We start from the raw sequence: 16343 nt of genomic DNA, 5'->3' as shown, positions 1-16343 counted from the left end.
TGAAGAACAAAACCCCTTTCAAAAAGGAATGTCATTTATTAGTAGAAAATTACAATTTCTATGACAGTTTATAATGAACATGAACCAGCTTTTACACCTTTACACACCTCACCACCCAGTACAATTGACAACTAAGTTCCCTGAACCTCCAAGGAGCTTAAGTGTTATGTTACAAAGGTGACCAGGGAAAAAAAAAAACAGCAAAAAGGAAATGCCCGAACTTTTTGGCAGATGTCTCTATATCTTCTATCTGTGGTTTTCTCTATTTATACACAAGATCTCCATATCCTTCCCTCTAAAGAAATAACTATTATGGAAACATCATCATGATACCGTCTTCTATCCCCTTGTGGGATTTCAAGCAACTCGTGAAAGTCCATGCCTGCAAAAAGCAAGGCCAAATATGTTAAGTTTAGTATTTTTAGTAAATGATAAACAAGAAGAACAAAGAAGAAAAGGGGCAAAAAGAAAGAAAAAGAACAGACTTTTTAAGACAGATATTGAATAGTACCAGCTTTCTTCGCAGCTCGGAACAGCACTTCCTCAACAAGATGCTGAGCAGGATCTCCTTCAGGCTGCAATGTGATGAAAAGTTCAACCTCGGACACAGCCTCTTCATTGTTAAGTATGATAGAGCCCATCAGAGGATAATATCAAAAAACGATCCTTGGGACCTAATTTGTGGTGGTGAGAGATGGTACACAATGATTATGGTGAAGTTCCTTTGTAATCTATTCTGAACATCTCTATAAAGTGCATTATTCCATTTAGGCTGCAGAAGTTCGAAAAGAAAACAAGGTAGATACAGCATTGATCAAAATCTTTCAAATCTAATCAAACAAAAACGTCCAAAGGCAAATGCAAATACATAGCAAATAATTGCTCTAAGTTCCCGTGGTCCACCACATTGCAGAAGGCAGTGCTTCCCAAAGCACGTCCCTTGAGAATTGGAAATAGTTAGATTTCAATAGATTATATGATCTCTCTTTATCAGACAAATGATCACAAACCTTATCAATTTTTCACGGAAAAGGGAAAGCAAAAGATCTATTTCTATGTATGCCATTCATCTTATTGCAGAATGTCATTTGGCTCTTCTTCTGAAAAGCCATATTCTTTGGACTGGCAGCTTTAACTTTACCCATTGGCTCATTTGCTCTTTTTAATTTCCATTTGAATGTGCGTCCAGAGAGAATAAAAATCAGAACGGCAAGTCTGATGTGCCTTATATTAGTAGCTACTGCCAATGATTTCCACATTTTGTTGTTCCTTTATGCCAGAGAGACTGACTCCTAATAAATCATACTTGTATGCATTCTAGAAATTAAGCAAATTTTTTGCCAATGGTTCTGCATAGCTAGACTATGACTAATGTTTCCCATGTGATTGCTGTTCTCAGAATGATGCTCCAAGAATCAACTTTAACTTGGCCAATTCTGGGCAACATTCCTTACATAAATGCAAAACTTTTATGCTAGAAACACAGTGGATGGAGTTTATTCTCAAAGTTTTCCCAAAAATTTCAATTCTCAAATACCTAGGAAGCAAAAGCTAATTGCGTATATTCATCCTACACTAGTACAAAAGTTACCTGTTTCAGAAAACCAGCACCAAAAGCTCGAGTGACCTTCAAAGAACCTTTAACCCGGTCATTCATCACTGCGTAAGCATCATCTGGATGTTCGTTTATTATTCTCTGAACTTCCTGAAATGAAAAAAGACATCGACCACAATCCATCAACAATCAAAAAAAGGCATCCAAGTCATTCTTTGCGTACTAAAAGATCAGTATATGAGATCTTACCTCTTCAACACTGGTGCTATGATCCACACTAAGCTGAAAAGCAGTTAAATCAGGAATTGCACTAGATCTCTCTCCATCAAAACCCTCAAGATCATGCAATGTTTCTTCATTAATCCTCTCCAAATCCTGTCTAACCTTCCCCAACCAGTAATCCGGCTCCGCCTTTTGTGCCAAAACTGCCCTACTATCCCCAACATTCATCACATAAACATCCTCACCTTTCATCAACATAACAAGCACACAAGAACCCATCAAGGCCAACTCTGGATTCTCCATCAACATCTTATCAGCAATATCCAAATAAGACTCCTCTGTTTTTTTCAAAGCCTGAGACAGAGCTTTCAAAACATCACCAGGATTTATCATTGATCTGGATCCATCAGACTTATTTCTATTCAACTGATCCTTTAATTTCCTGTCAAGTTCTAATCTTTCCCTATCCCATTCACACTTCCACCTCCTTTGGTTCTCTTCCCACCTCTTCGCCGCGCCTTTATACTTACCTTTCAAATTCCTTCCTTTCTCTTGTTTGAACTCGAATTATATCGGAATCAACTTCTCTCTACAGGGTAATGCTCTGCTGCAACACACAGGAAACAGGCATCATCGGAACAACCCCTAGCCTGTTCCGGCTCGCTACTCTGTTTTTCTTCTTCAGGGGAAGTAGCAGGGCTTGTTCAAAGCCATCATCCATAACAAACCCTTGAGTTCTTATGACATTCGAGTAAAGAATTGACAACAAGTAATCAGAGCATCAGGGCCGTTGAATCATCATAAATCCCAACAAAAACCCATCCATGTTCCTCCGAAACGACGACGTGTACCCGATCCTCACCTGCTTTGCCCTGAGCCCATTGAAGATTTTGACTTTCCATGGACTCATCATCATCTAAACTACCTTCACTGCTCAGATTCAAACTACTGACCGTCAAATTCTCATTGTGATGATGAATAGGGTTCTTTTCTGACCCGATTACCCATTCGGGTTCTTTAACCGAAACGACACCTTTAATTGGACACGACGGAATTTTGGCACGAGAAACGGTTTTTGAGATGGCTCTTTGGAGGACCCGAATTAAAGATCCTTTTTTCGATCTGGTTTTAAAAGCAAAAGCTCCATGAGAAAAACTTCTTTGAGACTGATCGGAAAAGCCTTTCGAGTGGACCCGAAAATAACCCGCGATTTAATTATTATTATTAATATTATCAAGGGCCCGACATGAACCCTCTCTCAATCGGACCGACATGAACCTCTTTCTAAAGGACCTGAACCCGGAACGAGGCTACCCGACATCGGACCCGAAGAGTTCATTAAATTCTTCGGAATCGGTTGCAGCGGGATCGAGGAAAACGACGTCGTGCTCTCGAAAGCCGCGGCTCGATCGAAGCAGCTGTTGTTGTAACTGACGTACGGGTCCACCAGCGCCGTCGAAAGCGGCGTATACGTGTTGGCGCTAACGGAGGCCCCCGAGATCGTACGGAAAGTCGTCGGTGATTCCTCGGAATGGACCTTGGACGAAGAGAGTCGGTCGGGTCGGGTCTGACGTAGCAGAAAGAGTGACCGATCCTTCATCGAAGGGATCCGATAATAACATGGAGATTTCCTTTCTACGACGACCTTCTTCCCGCCATATCCACCTCCGCCGGTGAAGCACACGCTTAATTTGCCGAAACCGTTACCCATAACTAAAAAAAAATAAAAAAATAAAAGAAGTTTTCTTTCTCTTTGTTCTCTTTGCTGTGCTCTTATCTTTGCTCTTAAACTTTCAGGGGAAGAGGAAAGAAGATAAGAGAAGAAGAGATGGGCTGGAGGATAGAGGGCGGGGGCGCGTTGACTTTTGAGCATGGGAAGGGAGGGGGGCTTTTCAAAATGAAGAAAAAACGCACACTTTTTTGGGTTCCATTTTTGTTAATGTTTTATGCTTTCTTTATTATTTTTAGTTTTTTTTAGGGTGAGTGAATGGGTGGGGGCGTTGACTAAGATGGGAAGAGTTTAAGTAAACTCAATTGGGGTTTGGAGGGTTTTGAAAGTTCAGATTAGTGGTGGTTTTAGTGGGAGATTTTATTCGAATTCTAATCGAGTGCCCTTTTTGAGAGCGTGCTTACACGCTCTTGGACAGGTTGACAATTTTATGTTTCAAGGCTTTGATTGATCCCCTCTTTGAGAGTGATAGATTTCGTCTCTCATCCACGGCTCTTAATACATCCTTCATTTTGCAATTTGTAAAAAGCGTTTTCCGGCGGGCCAAAAGTAGTAAGCTTAGAATGGTATTAGTGAGTATTTTCGGTCAAACACTTCTTAAGAAAGTATTAGATTAGGTTCGTTTGTATTTCCCTTTCATAGAAAACTTTTTGGAAAGCTCTTTGTAAATAATATTTTGATTTTTATTTTACATAAATTAATTTTTTAAATTAAAATTTTAGCTTTTTTTTTAAGAAAAAAACTTCAACTGTTTAGTTTTAATAAACAATATTTAACTTGCAATTATCAAAACAATATTTAACTGTTTATTTTTTGTAAACAGTATTTTAATAGTTTCATTAACGAAGATAAGAAGAAAAGTTTAAATATGTAGTTAATTGTAAGTATCAAAACAATATTTAACAGCTTATTTTTCATAAACAGAATTTTTATGATTTTACTATCAAAGATATAAATAAAATTTCAAATATATAATTAATTGATGAAAAGTGAAATTAAATTTATATTTGTAAAGTCAAATATATGGATTTGAATTTTATTTTTTAAGCAAACAGATCTTACACCAATTAATTAAAATTTATTTAATTGATATTTTTAAGATTTATTTTCTATAAAAAATAAAATTATGAATGTACATCTTTGATTTTTGGTAAATGAAAAAAAAATAGTTATGAATTTGTTTCTAATAATAAATTGAGATTAGTCTGATGACCACGCGCCAATTGTGAGATTTGGGGAAGAGTTTTGCTCATATGGTGGGGTGAAATATTGAAAGAGGGTCATAAATTCTGGCATTGTTCGAAAAGTCAAAAGCCACCCAGAAGCCAAAAAAAACACTCCTTAAATATGCCTGGAAAAGCGTGCCACGATCACCGTTGGATCAAGCGGAGAGGATTGATAAAAGCAAGGGTTGACTGACACCTGGCAGCTCATTATTGACCACAGAGTGGCCGATTTGTCAACGCGAGGTTCCCCCGAGTACAATCCGCGGCTCAGCTTGACTTTTTGGCAAATGGAGAAAGTACTTATCAAAATTCTCTTTCACATTTACCTTTTAATTTATTCATTCAATTCAAATTACTCTCTTCAGCACTCTTAACTTGTTTATGGGAAATTTCCCTCTTTGTTTTTATTTGGTTTATTGGCCCATTATTTCATAAAATTACAATATTTTAAAAATCCAATTAACAAGTGTCTATTTTACAAAAAAAAAAAAGATTCAAATAAATTATCATTCGGAAATGAATTATAAAAAGAAAAAGAAAGTACCCTAACGACATTCTTTTAAGATTAATTAAATCATTATTCATAGTAATATTTTTGTATTAAATACAAAAGTGATAATAATTAATATGATTATTTTTAAAGATATACTTAATATAATAACATTAAATATTGCCCTAAGGCACTCTTAGTAAAACCCATTATTTTTTGCACTTTTAAGAGTTCTTTTCAAAAAGTACTTGAAAAGTATTTCTTAAATTTAATATCTTTTCTCTTTTTTTTTCAACAAATTATTTATGATAAATTTCAAATGTTATGAATTTTTGAAACTCTTAACTATGCTAATTATTTTTCGAAAAAAATTCCATTGCACATGTTATTAAATATGTTAAAAATATTTTTTATTGTGTGGACACATGTCCATGAGGGTATTTGCCACGTGACAACTAAAAATCAATGTGCGGGAGCATGAGATAGTGGTAAATGGTTTTTAGGTACATAATAATTGATAGAGGCCAACACCACCACACGAAAGTTGGATGGAAACTAACCCAAATCTGTACCTCTCCCTCCCTCCTCTGTAAAATTAAAATAAGTTAAGAAATCAAATTGAGGAGTCTAAAGGAAACCTAGGTTATGGTTTATGAATTAACTAGACAAATGGGAAAGCTTGATTTCCACTTACATAATAATATCCCACCCACGAATTCAAAGCCATCATCATTCAATATTTGCGAGTGGAGAAACCTTGCTAAGCCACCATCTCCATAATCCCCATTGCATGACCCACCCCACTTCTGTCCTTTCTCTTCTTTATCCCCTCTTTAATCCTTATTTTGTTTGTCCTAAAACTTTATTTGATTTGTGTATTTTGCTTTAAATATTTTGCTAAAATATTTGACATCATATTTAAAAAAAATTAAAATAAATTTTTTTATTAATAATTGATTAAATATTATTAATCAAAATATCATTTATAATCTTATATCACGTGGTATTAATATGATATTTTAATAAATCGTATTAAAAAATGATGTGATATATGATATAATTATTTAATATTTTTTTCATTTATTTAATATTACGTCAATATCATAAAATATAAATTAACAAATAACGTTTTGATTAATGATCGTTAACCATAAAGATTTTTTAGACTTAAAATAAAAATATAAAAATTTATTAAATGTGATAAAGAAGTAAAATATTTATTTAAATTTTTTAAAATAATTCAATACACTAGTTCTTTTATCAATTAATTAATTAATTATGCTTATACTCATTTTCTTTGCATGTCAAAACTTGGAATCGTTTGAACCTTGATTAGATTATATTGAGCAATTTTAAATTAAAAATCTAGAAGATATATCTAATTTGGAAGACAATAAATATATTGTATTGTTAGCCCTGTTTTTGGGCATCTTGTATTGAATACTTCTAGAATATGTAACCAAATAATTTCAAAGCATGATCTAGTCAAACATACACTCGATCATCTTTTGATTTCTTATGAATTAATTTAATTTAATTTATTTTTTTAATCTTTCATCTCAACTGATCTTCATCTCTTGACCAAGTTTGTAGCATTAAGTTATTAATTTCAAGCTGCTTATCATATATTTTACTACAAAAAAATCCCATTTTAATCTTTTTTAGTGTTTTTTTTTTTAAAGGATATCATTCAATCACCTTTTGGGTAGCATTCACTCTGTAACTTACTGTTACATTGCTCGTTTTTACGCTTCATTAGTGCCTTACTCAATCATGGTCTTATAGACTAATCTATTTGCTCATGATCATCGCAGCTTTACCTCTTTTCTTTACCTTCTCCCAAGAAGATGAAGACGAAGACGATAGAAAATTTGCCGTCCCAAAAAAGCTGGCTCTTGATGAACTTCATTCCTCCACTAATTTTCTTCTTATCTTTTAGTATTTGAATTAATGTAGTATTCGAGTTAAATTAGTGAATTAATTTTATTATACTTATTAAAATTAAATACGATGTAAAATTTTCATTGTTTAATTTCAATTCGATATTATCCAGTTAAATTATTAAAAACGTATCCTTGTTAAAAATTAATATTTTATGCCTCAAACAATACGTTAATCACTTTCACAGCTCACATGCTCTTTGAATATGTATCAAAATAAAATACAAAGAAAAAATTGACCAAAGGAGTTATTTGATTGAAAAGATGAAACTATTTATTTATCTAAACGAGAAATCGAGAGAAAGGGGTTAGTAGTTTTGGTTTGATATTGACTTGAAATGGAGGAACAAAAACCTTCATTGATCATTTACATGGAAAATAATAAATAAATAATAATATAGTAGTAAATGACAGGAAACTTCCAATGGTTCCATCATGAACAATGACTAATTCATCAACCTTATTCTGTAGAACACATTTTCTGAACTTTAAATAAGCAAGCTTTGGAAAGAAATATAGTGGCCTGATACATTGACTCGTCAAGCTGGACCTTATAAAAAAGAAATACACATTTATATAGTTTTGGGTGCCTAAAATATTGACTTTAAATAGATATTAATTAATAATTGTTTAGTTTTTCCTCCATATATCCGGTGGGTGTTTTTTCAATTCAAGCTGTGGAGTTTTGTTATGAGTGGGTCTTTGTTTTATTACCTGGTGGACCTATAGGCTTTGCTGGCACCATTGCATGTTGTGTTGACTTCTATTGCTGTCCACTTCAGCTAAACGATTTTTAACTCTTCATCTTCTTCTTCTTTTCAATTTGGCCTACTCAATTCCTTTCACTCCAGCTTTTGGTAACATGGGGAAGATCCATATTACACAAATCCTGAATCATGTGTCTGAAAAAATGGAGGAACATTGAATTTGTTGTCCTAGGTAGGTGGAGTTCTTGAAACACATTTCCTGGAACATATGGACATATTCATACCAGTTTAAACTTCTGAAAATATCCCCCCACAAAGTCATAGGTTTTAATGCTGTTGCGGTCTAATCTTCTACCTTTCTGTCTTGTCTCAATCCTGTTTTTGTGTGACCATTCGTTTTAACTTCAACTCCCCACACAACATGTAAAAGAAACCCATGTTTCCTATTGTAGAATTACAGTGAAGTATCAATATTTCACGCCAGAAAACTATCAAGAATTATTGAAAACATTAATGTGAAATTCAAAACATAAGGGCAATTTAGAATTTGATAGGCGTCTTATAGTCTATGGCTAATAATGAAATGTGAAAGAAATTAATCAAAGTCATAAGAAGAATAAGCTTGGGGGAAACAAAAAAAAAAATTGTTATCCTCTCTTTTTGACTTTTATTAGATTTAATTTCTGCTTGGTGCTTTTCATATTAGGACACGCAAAAACGAAATCAAACACCGCCTAATTATTTTATACATATATGGTTCAAACTACAGAAAGAATGTTGAAGTGATAAAAGTCAAGGAAACTTAGTTTGCAAGGATATGGAAGTTGGGGGGGAAAATTGGGAAGTATAAAGAAAGATAATAGAAAGAGAGAATGCCAGCCATTGAGCAAACACAATCCAGATAGTTTGACTGGGAAATTAAGGTGTAGCCACCATGGTCATTGTCATGAGCTATCAGGATCACCACCACCAATCTCCACTTATTTACAGATTGATCCCACATCCCGTTCCTCTCCCTTATATTAATTTCTGATGATTTCATAAACTTCGCATTGCTCTCTCTCTCTCTGATATCTCTCCCTACCTCTTCTTTTGGTATTCCATACGTGCTCTTATGCCTACCAATGAATTATTAACAAACATTTATAAGTACAATTTTAGGAAACCCAAAATATTTTTTAAGTAACAAAATTTGTCAATTTGTCACCCAATTTCTCTTGTTGTTATCTTTAAGACACGCATGCGATGCGACCCACGCAAGTGACATCTTGTCCCTCTGTGGCGATCTATCTTAAGGCCATTCACCTCTTCCACATGCGGCCATGGGGAAACCATCTTGTCTGTAGCATCTTACGTGAGCACGCACAAGGCAGGCAGGAGAGGAGGGTCTCTCTTGACTCACTATTGCAAATCAACATTCAAAAGGATTTGCAATCAACTGTGTTGTTCCCATGTTTTGATCCTGTCAATATTGCTGAATTTCAAACTCAACTCGATTACTTTGACTTTGGATTTCGGTTTATTCAATCTTTCTTATTCAATTATAGCAAGTATATGTGTATATAAATATCATAAAATAGTAGTAAAACACCAACATGTTGAATTTCTTATAAATTGACCCAACTTTCTTGCTTGTGACCGAGTCAGACACTCACAATTCAATGTAACAACAGTTCAGTTACAGCACAATTCCCAAGTTCAAATTCAATTGACCATGAGACCAGTTCTCTCTTCTTGTTTCCTTTGGATGGGGATGTCGCTGACAGGTTATTGTATTTCATAACAAAAACATTGCAATTTGACTTGAAAAAGATGTTCACACAATCCCTGGACTAGGCTCTTTCTGTTCCTCACAGATGGGAGTGAGTTTGTTGTTCAAACCCAAATTGATTGATATGGGCTCCGCCCTAAAGCAGCTCAGTGAGTTGTAACCGTTAAGTGGGGTGGGGTAGGAATCGTATTGGCTCATTAAGAAGAAGACCTAAGATGAGAAGGCCGAGTACGTTTGCCTCTAGTTTGTTGAGCCTAGATGAAGAAAAGGGTCAACTAAGATTGGGCTCCTTCTTTTCTTTGGTATATACCAATGGGCCTTTCATACATGTACCAATCACCCATCACCCATTTAGTACACACAATTAACTTAGATAACACCATTTCAATGGAGCTCAAACTGAACACCCATCAATCCAATCTCCATGGCTAAACATCAAACATCCATCTTAGTGATGGGATCAAATTCATTTTTCGATCCCCTTAAAGCTCAACAATATGATTAGGCTCAAGTTTAATTTTCGATCATTTTACAGACAAGAAAAGAAAAGAAAGAAAGGGAAAGCAAAGTGTGATTGATCATCGCATTATTAGGCTTTTACGAAATTTTCTACTCATGGTGGGGTTCCCTAGCCAAAAGGCAGTGTTGAAAAATTCTCCAACCTGGTCCCATCAATATCGTCCCTATGAATCTCAACAAAGTCTCTAAAATGGCAGAAACCATCGGACAAGTGCCCCTGTCCTTCATTTTACTTGGAATCAGTGAGTACTCAGTTGAAGCACACCTCACCCTTGATCTCCCCGTACATTGTCTTCTTTTGTTTTGCTTTTGCACAGTGATTTAATCAAACATCCGACGGCCAAGCAGACTTTCTCTTAAATCTCATTCTCTTATCGCAACCGTAGGAAATCATGGGACCAGACCAGACCAGAATCCCCCACCCTGCCTTCTGTCATCCACTTTCTTTTGCTTTCTTCACTATTGCCCTTACAGCAATGCAATGTCATAATATAAAAAAAATCTAGCAAGACGCCATTACAATCCAAATACGTTAGATTCTTCTCTCCCTCTCTCTCTCTCTGCAGTTTTCTGGTAAAATGCATGCATTTCTCTTTTGACTTAAATGCCCCCCCACCACAGCTTCTTCCTGTACCTCTTTCCTTCTAGCCAAAATAAAACAAAATAACCTGTTCTTTTTTCTCTTCGTTCTTTAAAGGGGGAAAACTGGTGGTGCTGGAAAGCCCTGAAATGTCAGGATTTTAAGGGAAAAGTTTGGTTCTTTACAGCTTTATAAGAATAACAGAAGAAGAGAAAAAAAAAAAGGTCTTGAATTTAGAAGATTCAACTCCAAAATCTTCCATCTTTACCTTCTCTTAATCCGATCGAATTTCAAAGACCCAGAGTTTTATATGCATAAAATATATATAAATAAAGGGCAACAAAGCGCAAATTTTCTGAAAAATTCCATTAATTATTCATTAGGTACAATGCAGGGATACTAAATGACCAAAACCGAATGCTTTACATTTTACAACAAGAAAGGGGAAGAAAAAAATGATGCATTTTTAATATATAAATTATTAGGACATAGACAGATTAAAAATTTTAATATCTCTCTCTCTAAAATTCCAGAAAGGAAAAAAAATGGCTGCTTTTGTAGCCAATAATTCAATTCACCGTGTTAAAAAACCAAAAATAATAAAAAAGAACCCAAAAAAAATCAGTAATTTAGAGATAGAAAACAATTAAGCTTCAAGCTCATAGAACTAGATACAATCCTATACAACACAGAGCAACAATGCAGCTCTGTACTCGATAATTCTCACCGTCCGATTTTATCTCAGCACGAAATCCCGGCGGCGACGATAGATGTGAAGCAGGACCACTTAACCCAGGTGAATTCTCCGGTGACGGAGATATTTCCGGAGGCTGAACCGTTGTCCCCACCACTGCATTCCCCGGCTTCGAAGTTACCCCCGCCGGATCTTTCCCAAAAATCTCTCTAGGCAACAAAACCTTCGAGACCCCGAAAATGGCAACTGGATTTTGGTCGAAAACCGTTTGGGTAACCGATGCTTGAAGGATTCCTGTATCGATCGCGACGGATCCGTTGACTCTCGAAATGTTGAGAGTGAAACTACCGGCCCCGTTATCTTCCGTCGCTAACGTGGGCTGAACTGGGTTCACGATCGACTCCAGTGAACCCAAAGGGTAATAAGAATGAAGCACATGGAATTTTAAAACCACCGATTTTTTATCAGCTGGAAGCGACTGCAATTTCACGTTTCCCGGCAGATCGGAGAAAGCATCGTCTGTGGGGACAAAGAGAGTGATCCCGGCACCACCTTCGTCGGCTTCGAATTCTTCAACGACGCCGGAAGCGGATAACATTGAGGCCGCGACATTAAAATTGTGGCCGTCGATTAGGGCTTTGGTAATGTTGAGGCCGAGGGGAGGGCGGGTCTCGGAAGCCATCAGATTGAAGTCGTAGGGAACAAGGAGTGAATTAACGGCTAGGATTGTGATGTTGTATGGGAGGGTTTTGACTAAGGATAAGACGGTAGCGTTTGAGGGGGAGTACGGGGCGGGTGATTGAATTGTGATTGTGTTGGTTAAAGGGTTACGGGTGATGTTTACGGCACCGAAGTTGGAATGGGCCCGGCCTGTTGTTTGGAGGAGCGTAGTTACGAGGACGCCGGAGGGTGGGATCTGGAGGAGGTCGGTCCATGAGAAGTATTGTAGGAGGATGTGGTAGCGGAGAATGTCGCCAAGTGAGGACGGTGGAAGACGGCGCGTGATGTCGGAGGATGGTGAAAGCGAGAGGCAAGAGTTTGGGACGGCCAGTAAAGTAATGGAGTCGCAGCGCGTGAGGTCAAACGCAACAGAAGTGGAGGAGAGGAGGGAGGAAAAGGAGGTTAGGTTTTGGAAGGAGGAAAGGATGGTGGTTATGTTGAGAGCAGTGGTGGAAATGGTGGAGGAGGAAGAGGATAGGAGGAGTAAATAAAAGAATGTGAGAGGGGTAGTATTCGAAATTGGGAATGAAATTGCCATGTTTTTTCTCTCTTTCTCTGTCCTTCGCAGAGTTTGAGAGTGAAAGGAAAAGAATGGGGGTGGAGGCTTTGATCGTTCGAAGGGGAGAGTGCAGAGTGAGTGAGAGTGAGAGAGAGTGTGATTTTGATGATGTGGGGATGATGGCTGATCACAATGATTATGATGATGGTCATTTGGATTTCTATACAAATCAATTAAGCTTTTCTTTTTCGCTTTTTCCCTCACTCGCAGCTCTGACGTGAGTGAATGCACGTCCTGTTACTGTTGTTCATGACAGGTTTTTGTTAAATTAATTGCAACATAAATAAATGCAAATTAAAACAAGCCTTCAAGTTCAATGTCCTAATCAAAGGTTGCTCTCTGTGATAACTTGAGTTAGACTCCTTTGTTTCTATTAACGTCACGTGTCCTTCAAGTACTACTTTAATTCCCTTGATTTCCAAATTTATTTTGTTTCCACAGTAAATTTTCAACCAATCCAATTAACTTAATTATTACGCCATACAAATACGAATGACACCTAAATAAATTAAATTAAATTTAGCTTAATTTAGTGAAATGTTGAGTTCAGCTCTAATTTCGATAAATAAATTAATTACTCGAATTTGACATGTACAATTGTTGACTTAACTAGTAAATTTAAACTTCATTCAAATTTTTAAAAAAATGGATAAAATATAAGTTAATTATATTGATATGGTAATATTAAAATTAAGAAAAAACCTATACTATAAAAAAACTATATTATATCTTAATGCATGCTCTGGTTTTTGGATTAGTGGTTTATGGCCTTGTACAAAAAAGGGGGTCTCAAAGTGCACGAGCCATTTATGAGTTTGCTATTTGAAGATGTATACTCCATCATATCCCACAAGGAAAGGAATATAAATATATTCCCAAAATCTTATAAAAATAATAAGATATATGGTACACACCGAACTTAATTATTACATAAATATAGTTTATACATATATGAATCTTCCAAGTGCAATGCTTAATTAATCCGAGACAAAAAAGTATGGGTATACTAAATGGATGGTAAATGAGAAGAACAAAAACCTAAAGGAGGAGTTAAATCATATAATTAAGCAAAGATTCGAGTCCACCATTGGTTTTTTAGTCTATGGCTATCTGAGAATCTTGCCCCCTGGGCTAGCATTGCTTAGTCTACGGCATAGTTCTCAGCCATTACATCAATGTAAGTAAAAATCATATGTATCCTTTAATTAAAGCTTTTTTTTTTGTTTAAATAATGTATGAAGAAGTGATAACTTATTGTAAAATAAATATTTCAAAAATAGATGTTTAATGTTTTTTAATATATAAAAAAATTATGAAAAATGAATTCATTTTAAGACATTTAAGAAGGAAATATAAACAGAAAAAAAAGTTATGATGCTTTTTACAAGTACATCATTTCAAACTTCAATTCATGTTTAAATAAAAGTAATTTAATTTGTTGACATATATGATTAAAAATTTAATGAAAAATCATTCTTCTTCAAAACTCAATTTGGGGAATTTATATATATTGCTATGATATGAAATGTTATGTCTCAAATCACTTTTGTTCTCCTTTTTTTTTTTCCTTTTAATCCAAATAAATTTCCATTTTAAATGCTTAAATTAACAAGGTTGATATATAAGGACTGAGGCTATGGACCGTTGAATATTATTTATCTATCTTTTTCCTCTTATTATATACATAAATATATTTATTGTAACTTTTTTGTTGGCCTTTCTCATATATTTATGGTAGAACTTCATATGTGTACATCGAGAACGATTGACTAGAAAAAATGGGGGTTGGGAGTGAAATGAAACTGATTTCTTCGCAGAGATGTTTCAGACTAGGATTGAATAGAGAAACAAATGCGAGCAATAAATTTATAGCAGAAATATCAGTCCAGAAAGTTACTGGTGAAGGCCTGAAACACACCTGAAACTTTTGTCCCACACAAAACATAGAGCTTATTGAAAGAGAGTCAAGTTCCTGATCACGAGCCCAAGTGACCATTGCATATTTGCATTCTTCACTTTCAATTTATATTTGTTTAATTATGGTGATAGGATTCCCTATTAGGAAGGGCAATGTGTTAGAATGGGGGCCCTGATTTAGAAACGTCGGGTCTAAATGCTGGACGGTGGCTATGACAGCAATCACCGTCCATGCAAGGAGAGCTAGCCGTCTGCTTTTGAGATTGTAAGGTGGCTTTTCGGAGATGTGGAAGTGAAGCAGGAACAAGAAGGAATCCACCCAAACAAAAAGAAACATAAAAAGAGAAAAATTTTGGAGTTTGGAGGAAGAAGTACATACGTAGAAGTTGGAGCAGAAACAAAACTGATAAAGTGTCTTCAAGAACTTAAAGAGAACCAAAGTGAAAATGGGGGAACTAAGACAAAAGTGATGAGAGTGTTTGTACTTTGTAACTGATAATTGTCTCCTATTTATGTCTCTTTAGTGCTCCATTTTCTTTCTTTTACGACATAAAATTAGATACCCACCCCGAATTATATTTAAATTTCAAGTACATTTGATACTTAAAAGGTAAGCATCACCTGAATTTATTTATATGTATTCATCTGGTTTTCAAATGCTCACGTAAAGGCAAGGAATGTCCAATTCTTTTTCTTCTGATTGGCATCAGAAAGGAAAGGAAATGCTGTGCCAAGTAGAGTGAAGTTCTGTTGCCTTGTACATATAATATTCTCCTCACGGGGAACTTAAAGAAGAAACTCTTCTTTTTCTTTTTTGTTTTCAACAGGAACAGCTCGCATTTTGGGGTTTGAATCTAACAGGCAAAAAAGCTCCGGCACTGCTTACGCATAACGCCAAACATCTCCATGACGACCAGGTGAAAAGTAAGTGTGCGGTGAAGTTGCCAGGGATTGGGGTGAGGTGATCTCTGATCACGCTGAGGCAGGGGCTGCTGTGGTACTTTGCTTAGGGAAATGAAAGCCATTTGGGCTTTGTGTTGCTGCTCTGGGCCTACAGACCATTTAAGATTGGCCCCTTTTTGCTATGTGAGTCAGTGATTTTTCGACCTGGCATGAGTTGTTTAGTCAATTAAGGCGCCTCACGTTGGCCAATGGCTGCCCAATCATGAAGACTTGATAAAATTAGAAAAAAATAAGTCTAACAAAAGAAAGATGTAAAGCTTAATTTATAATAATAAGTACTTTATATTTAAGATTATTATATTAAACAATACTGCACAACAGTTCACAACAGTTTTGTAGGATGATGAAGTTGTCTTGGCATGTCCAAACTTTTCAGCTTACCAACCACAGACCACATCTCTACAGTTGTCTAAACACACAGATCAGTCAAGTCCCAGGCTTTTGACTCCTGGAAAAATTCGGCCGCGCCTGCAAATTTCCTTGTAATCTTAAAGCTTCCATAACGTTGCTCGATCAATTGGCTGGACCTCCTGAATTGAAACCATAACTGATTCAGCCCACGCTTTTGAAATGATCTGAACACTCAAGACTCGTGAGACGACGTCAACGTTTCAACAAACCTTGATCCCAAGTCAATGAAATTGTCCCCATCGACATTCCCAGAATTTCCAGTTCGAGAGTCATTTTCTAGGTCAACTTTTGAGGTTCCATTCCTCCCCGTAGTGGACATAAGCAAATAATTATGGTTGCA

The 16343-nt window shown here is 35.9% G+C and overlaps 2 protein-coding genes across 2 annotated transcripts; both read right to left on the bottom strand.

Annotated features, from left to right (window-relative positions):
- Positions 1 to 3516, bottom strand: PLL4 (poltergeist like 4). Its single transcript, XM_021423010.2, is given in 17 exon segments — positions 1 to 382; positions 512 to 627; positions 629 to 750; positions 752 to 772; positions 1592 to 1705; positions 1805 to 2337; positions 2340 to 2477; positions 2480 to 2554; positions 2557 to 2574; positions 2577 to 2962; positions 2964 to 2991; positions 2994 to 3013; positions 3015 to 3047; positions 3049 to 3334; positions 3337 to 3369; positions 3372 to 3428; positions 3431 to 3516. Coding segments are annotated over 17 exon segments (2154 nt in total). The 5' UTR covers positions 3489 to 3516; the 3' UTR covers positions 1 to 266.
- A 7720-nt stretch (positions 3517 to 11236) lies between these two features.
- SOS5 (Fasciclin-like arabinogalactan family protein) lies at positions 11237 to 12832 on the bottom strand. The gene has a single exon (XM_021423583.2). It carries the CDS (start codon positions 12689 to 12691, stop codon positions 11399 to 11401), a length of 1293 nt encoding a protein of 430 aa, XP_021279258.1. The 5' UTR covers positions 12692 to 12832; the 3' UTR covers positions 11237 to 11398.
- Positions 12833 to 16343: the final 3511 nt, after the last annotated feature.

Source organism: Theobroma umbraticum, unplaced genomic scaffold (assembly GCF_002168275.2).
Source record: "Theobroma umbraticum cultivar Fairchild unplaced genomic scaffold, ASM216827v3 scaffold_95.0, whole genome shotgun sequence".
Lineage (NCBI taxonomy): Eukaryota > Viridiplantae > Streptophyta > Magnoliopsida > Malvales > Malvaceae > Theobroma > Theobroma umbraticum.
This window is presented reverse-complemented; position numbering and strand designations above follow the sequence as displayed.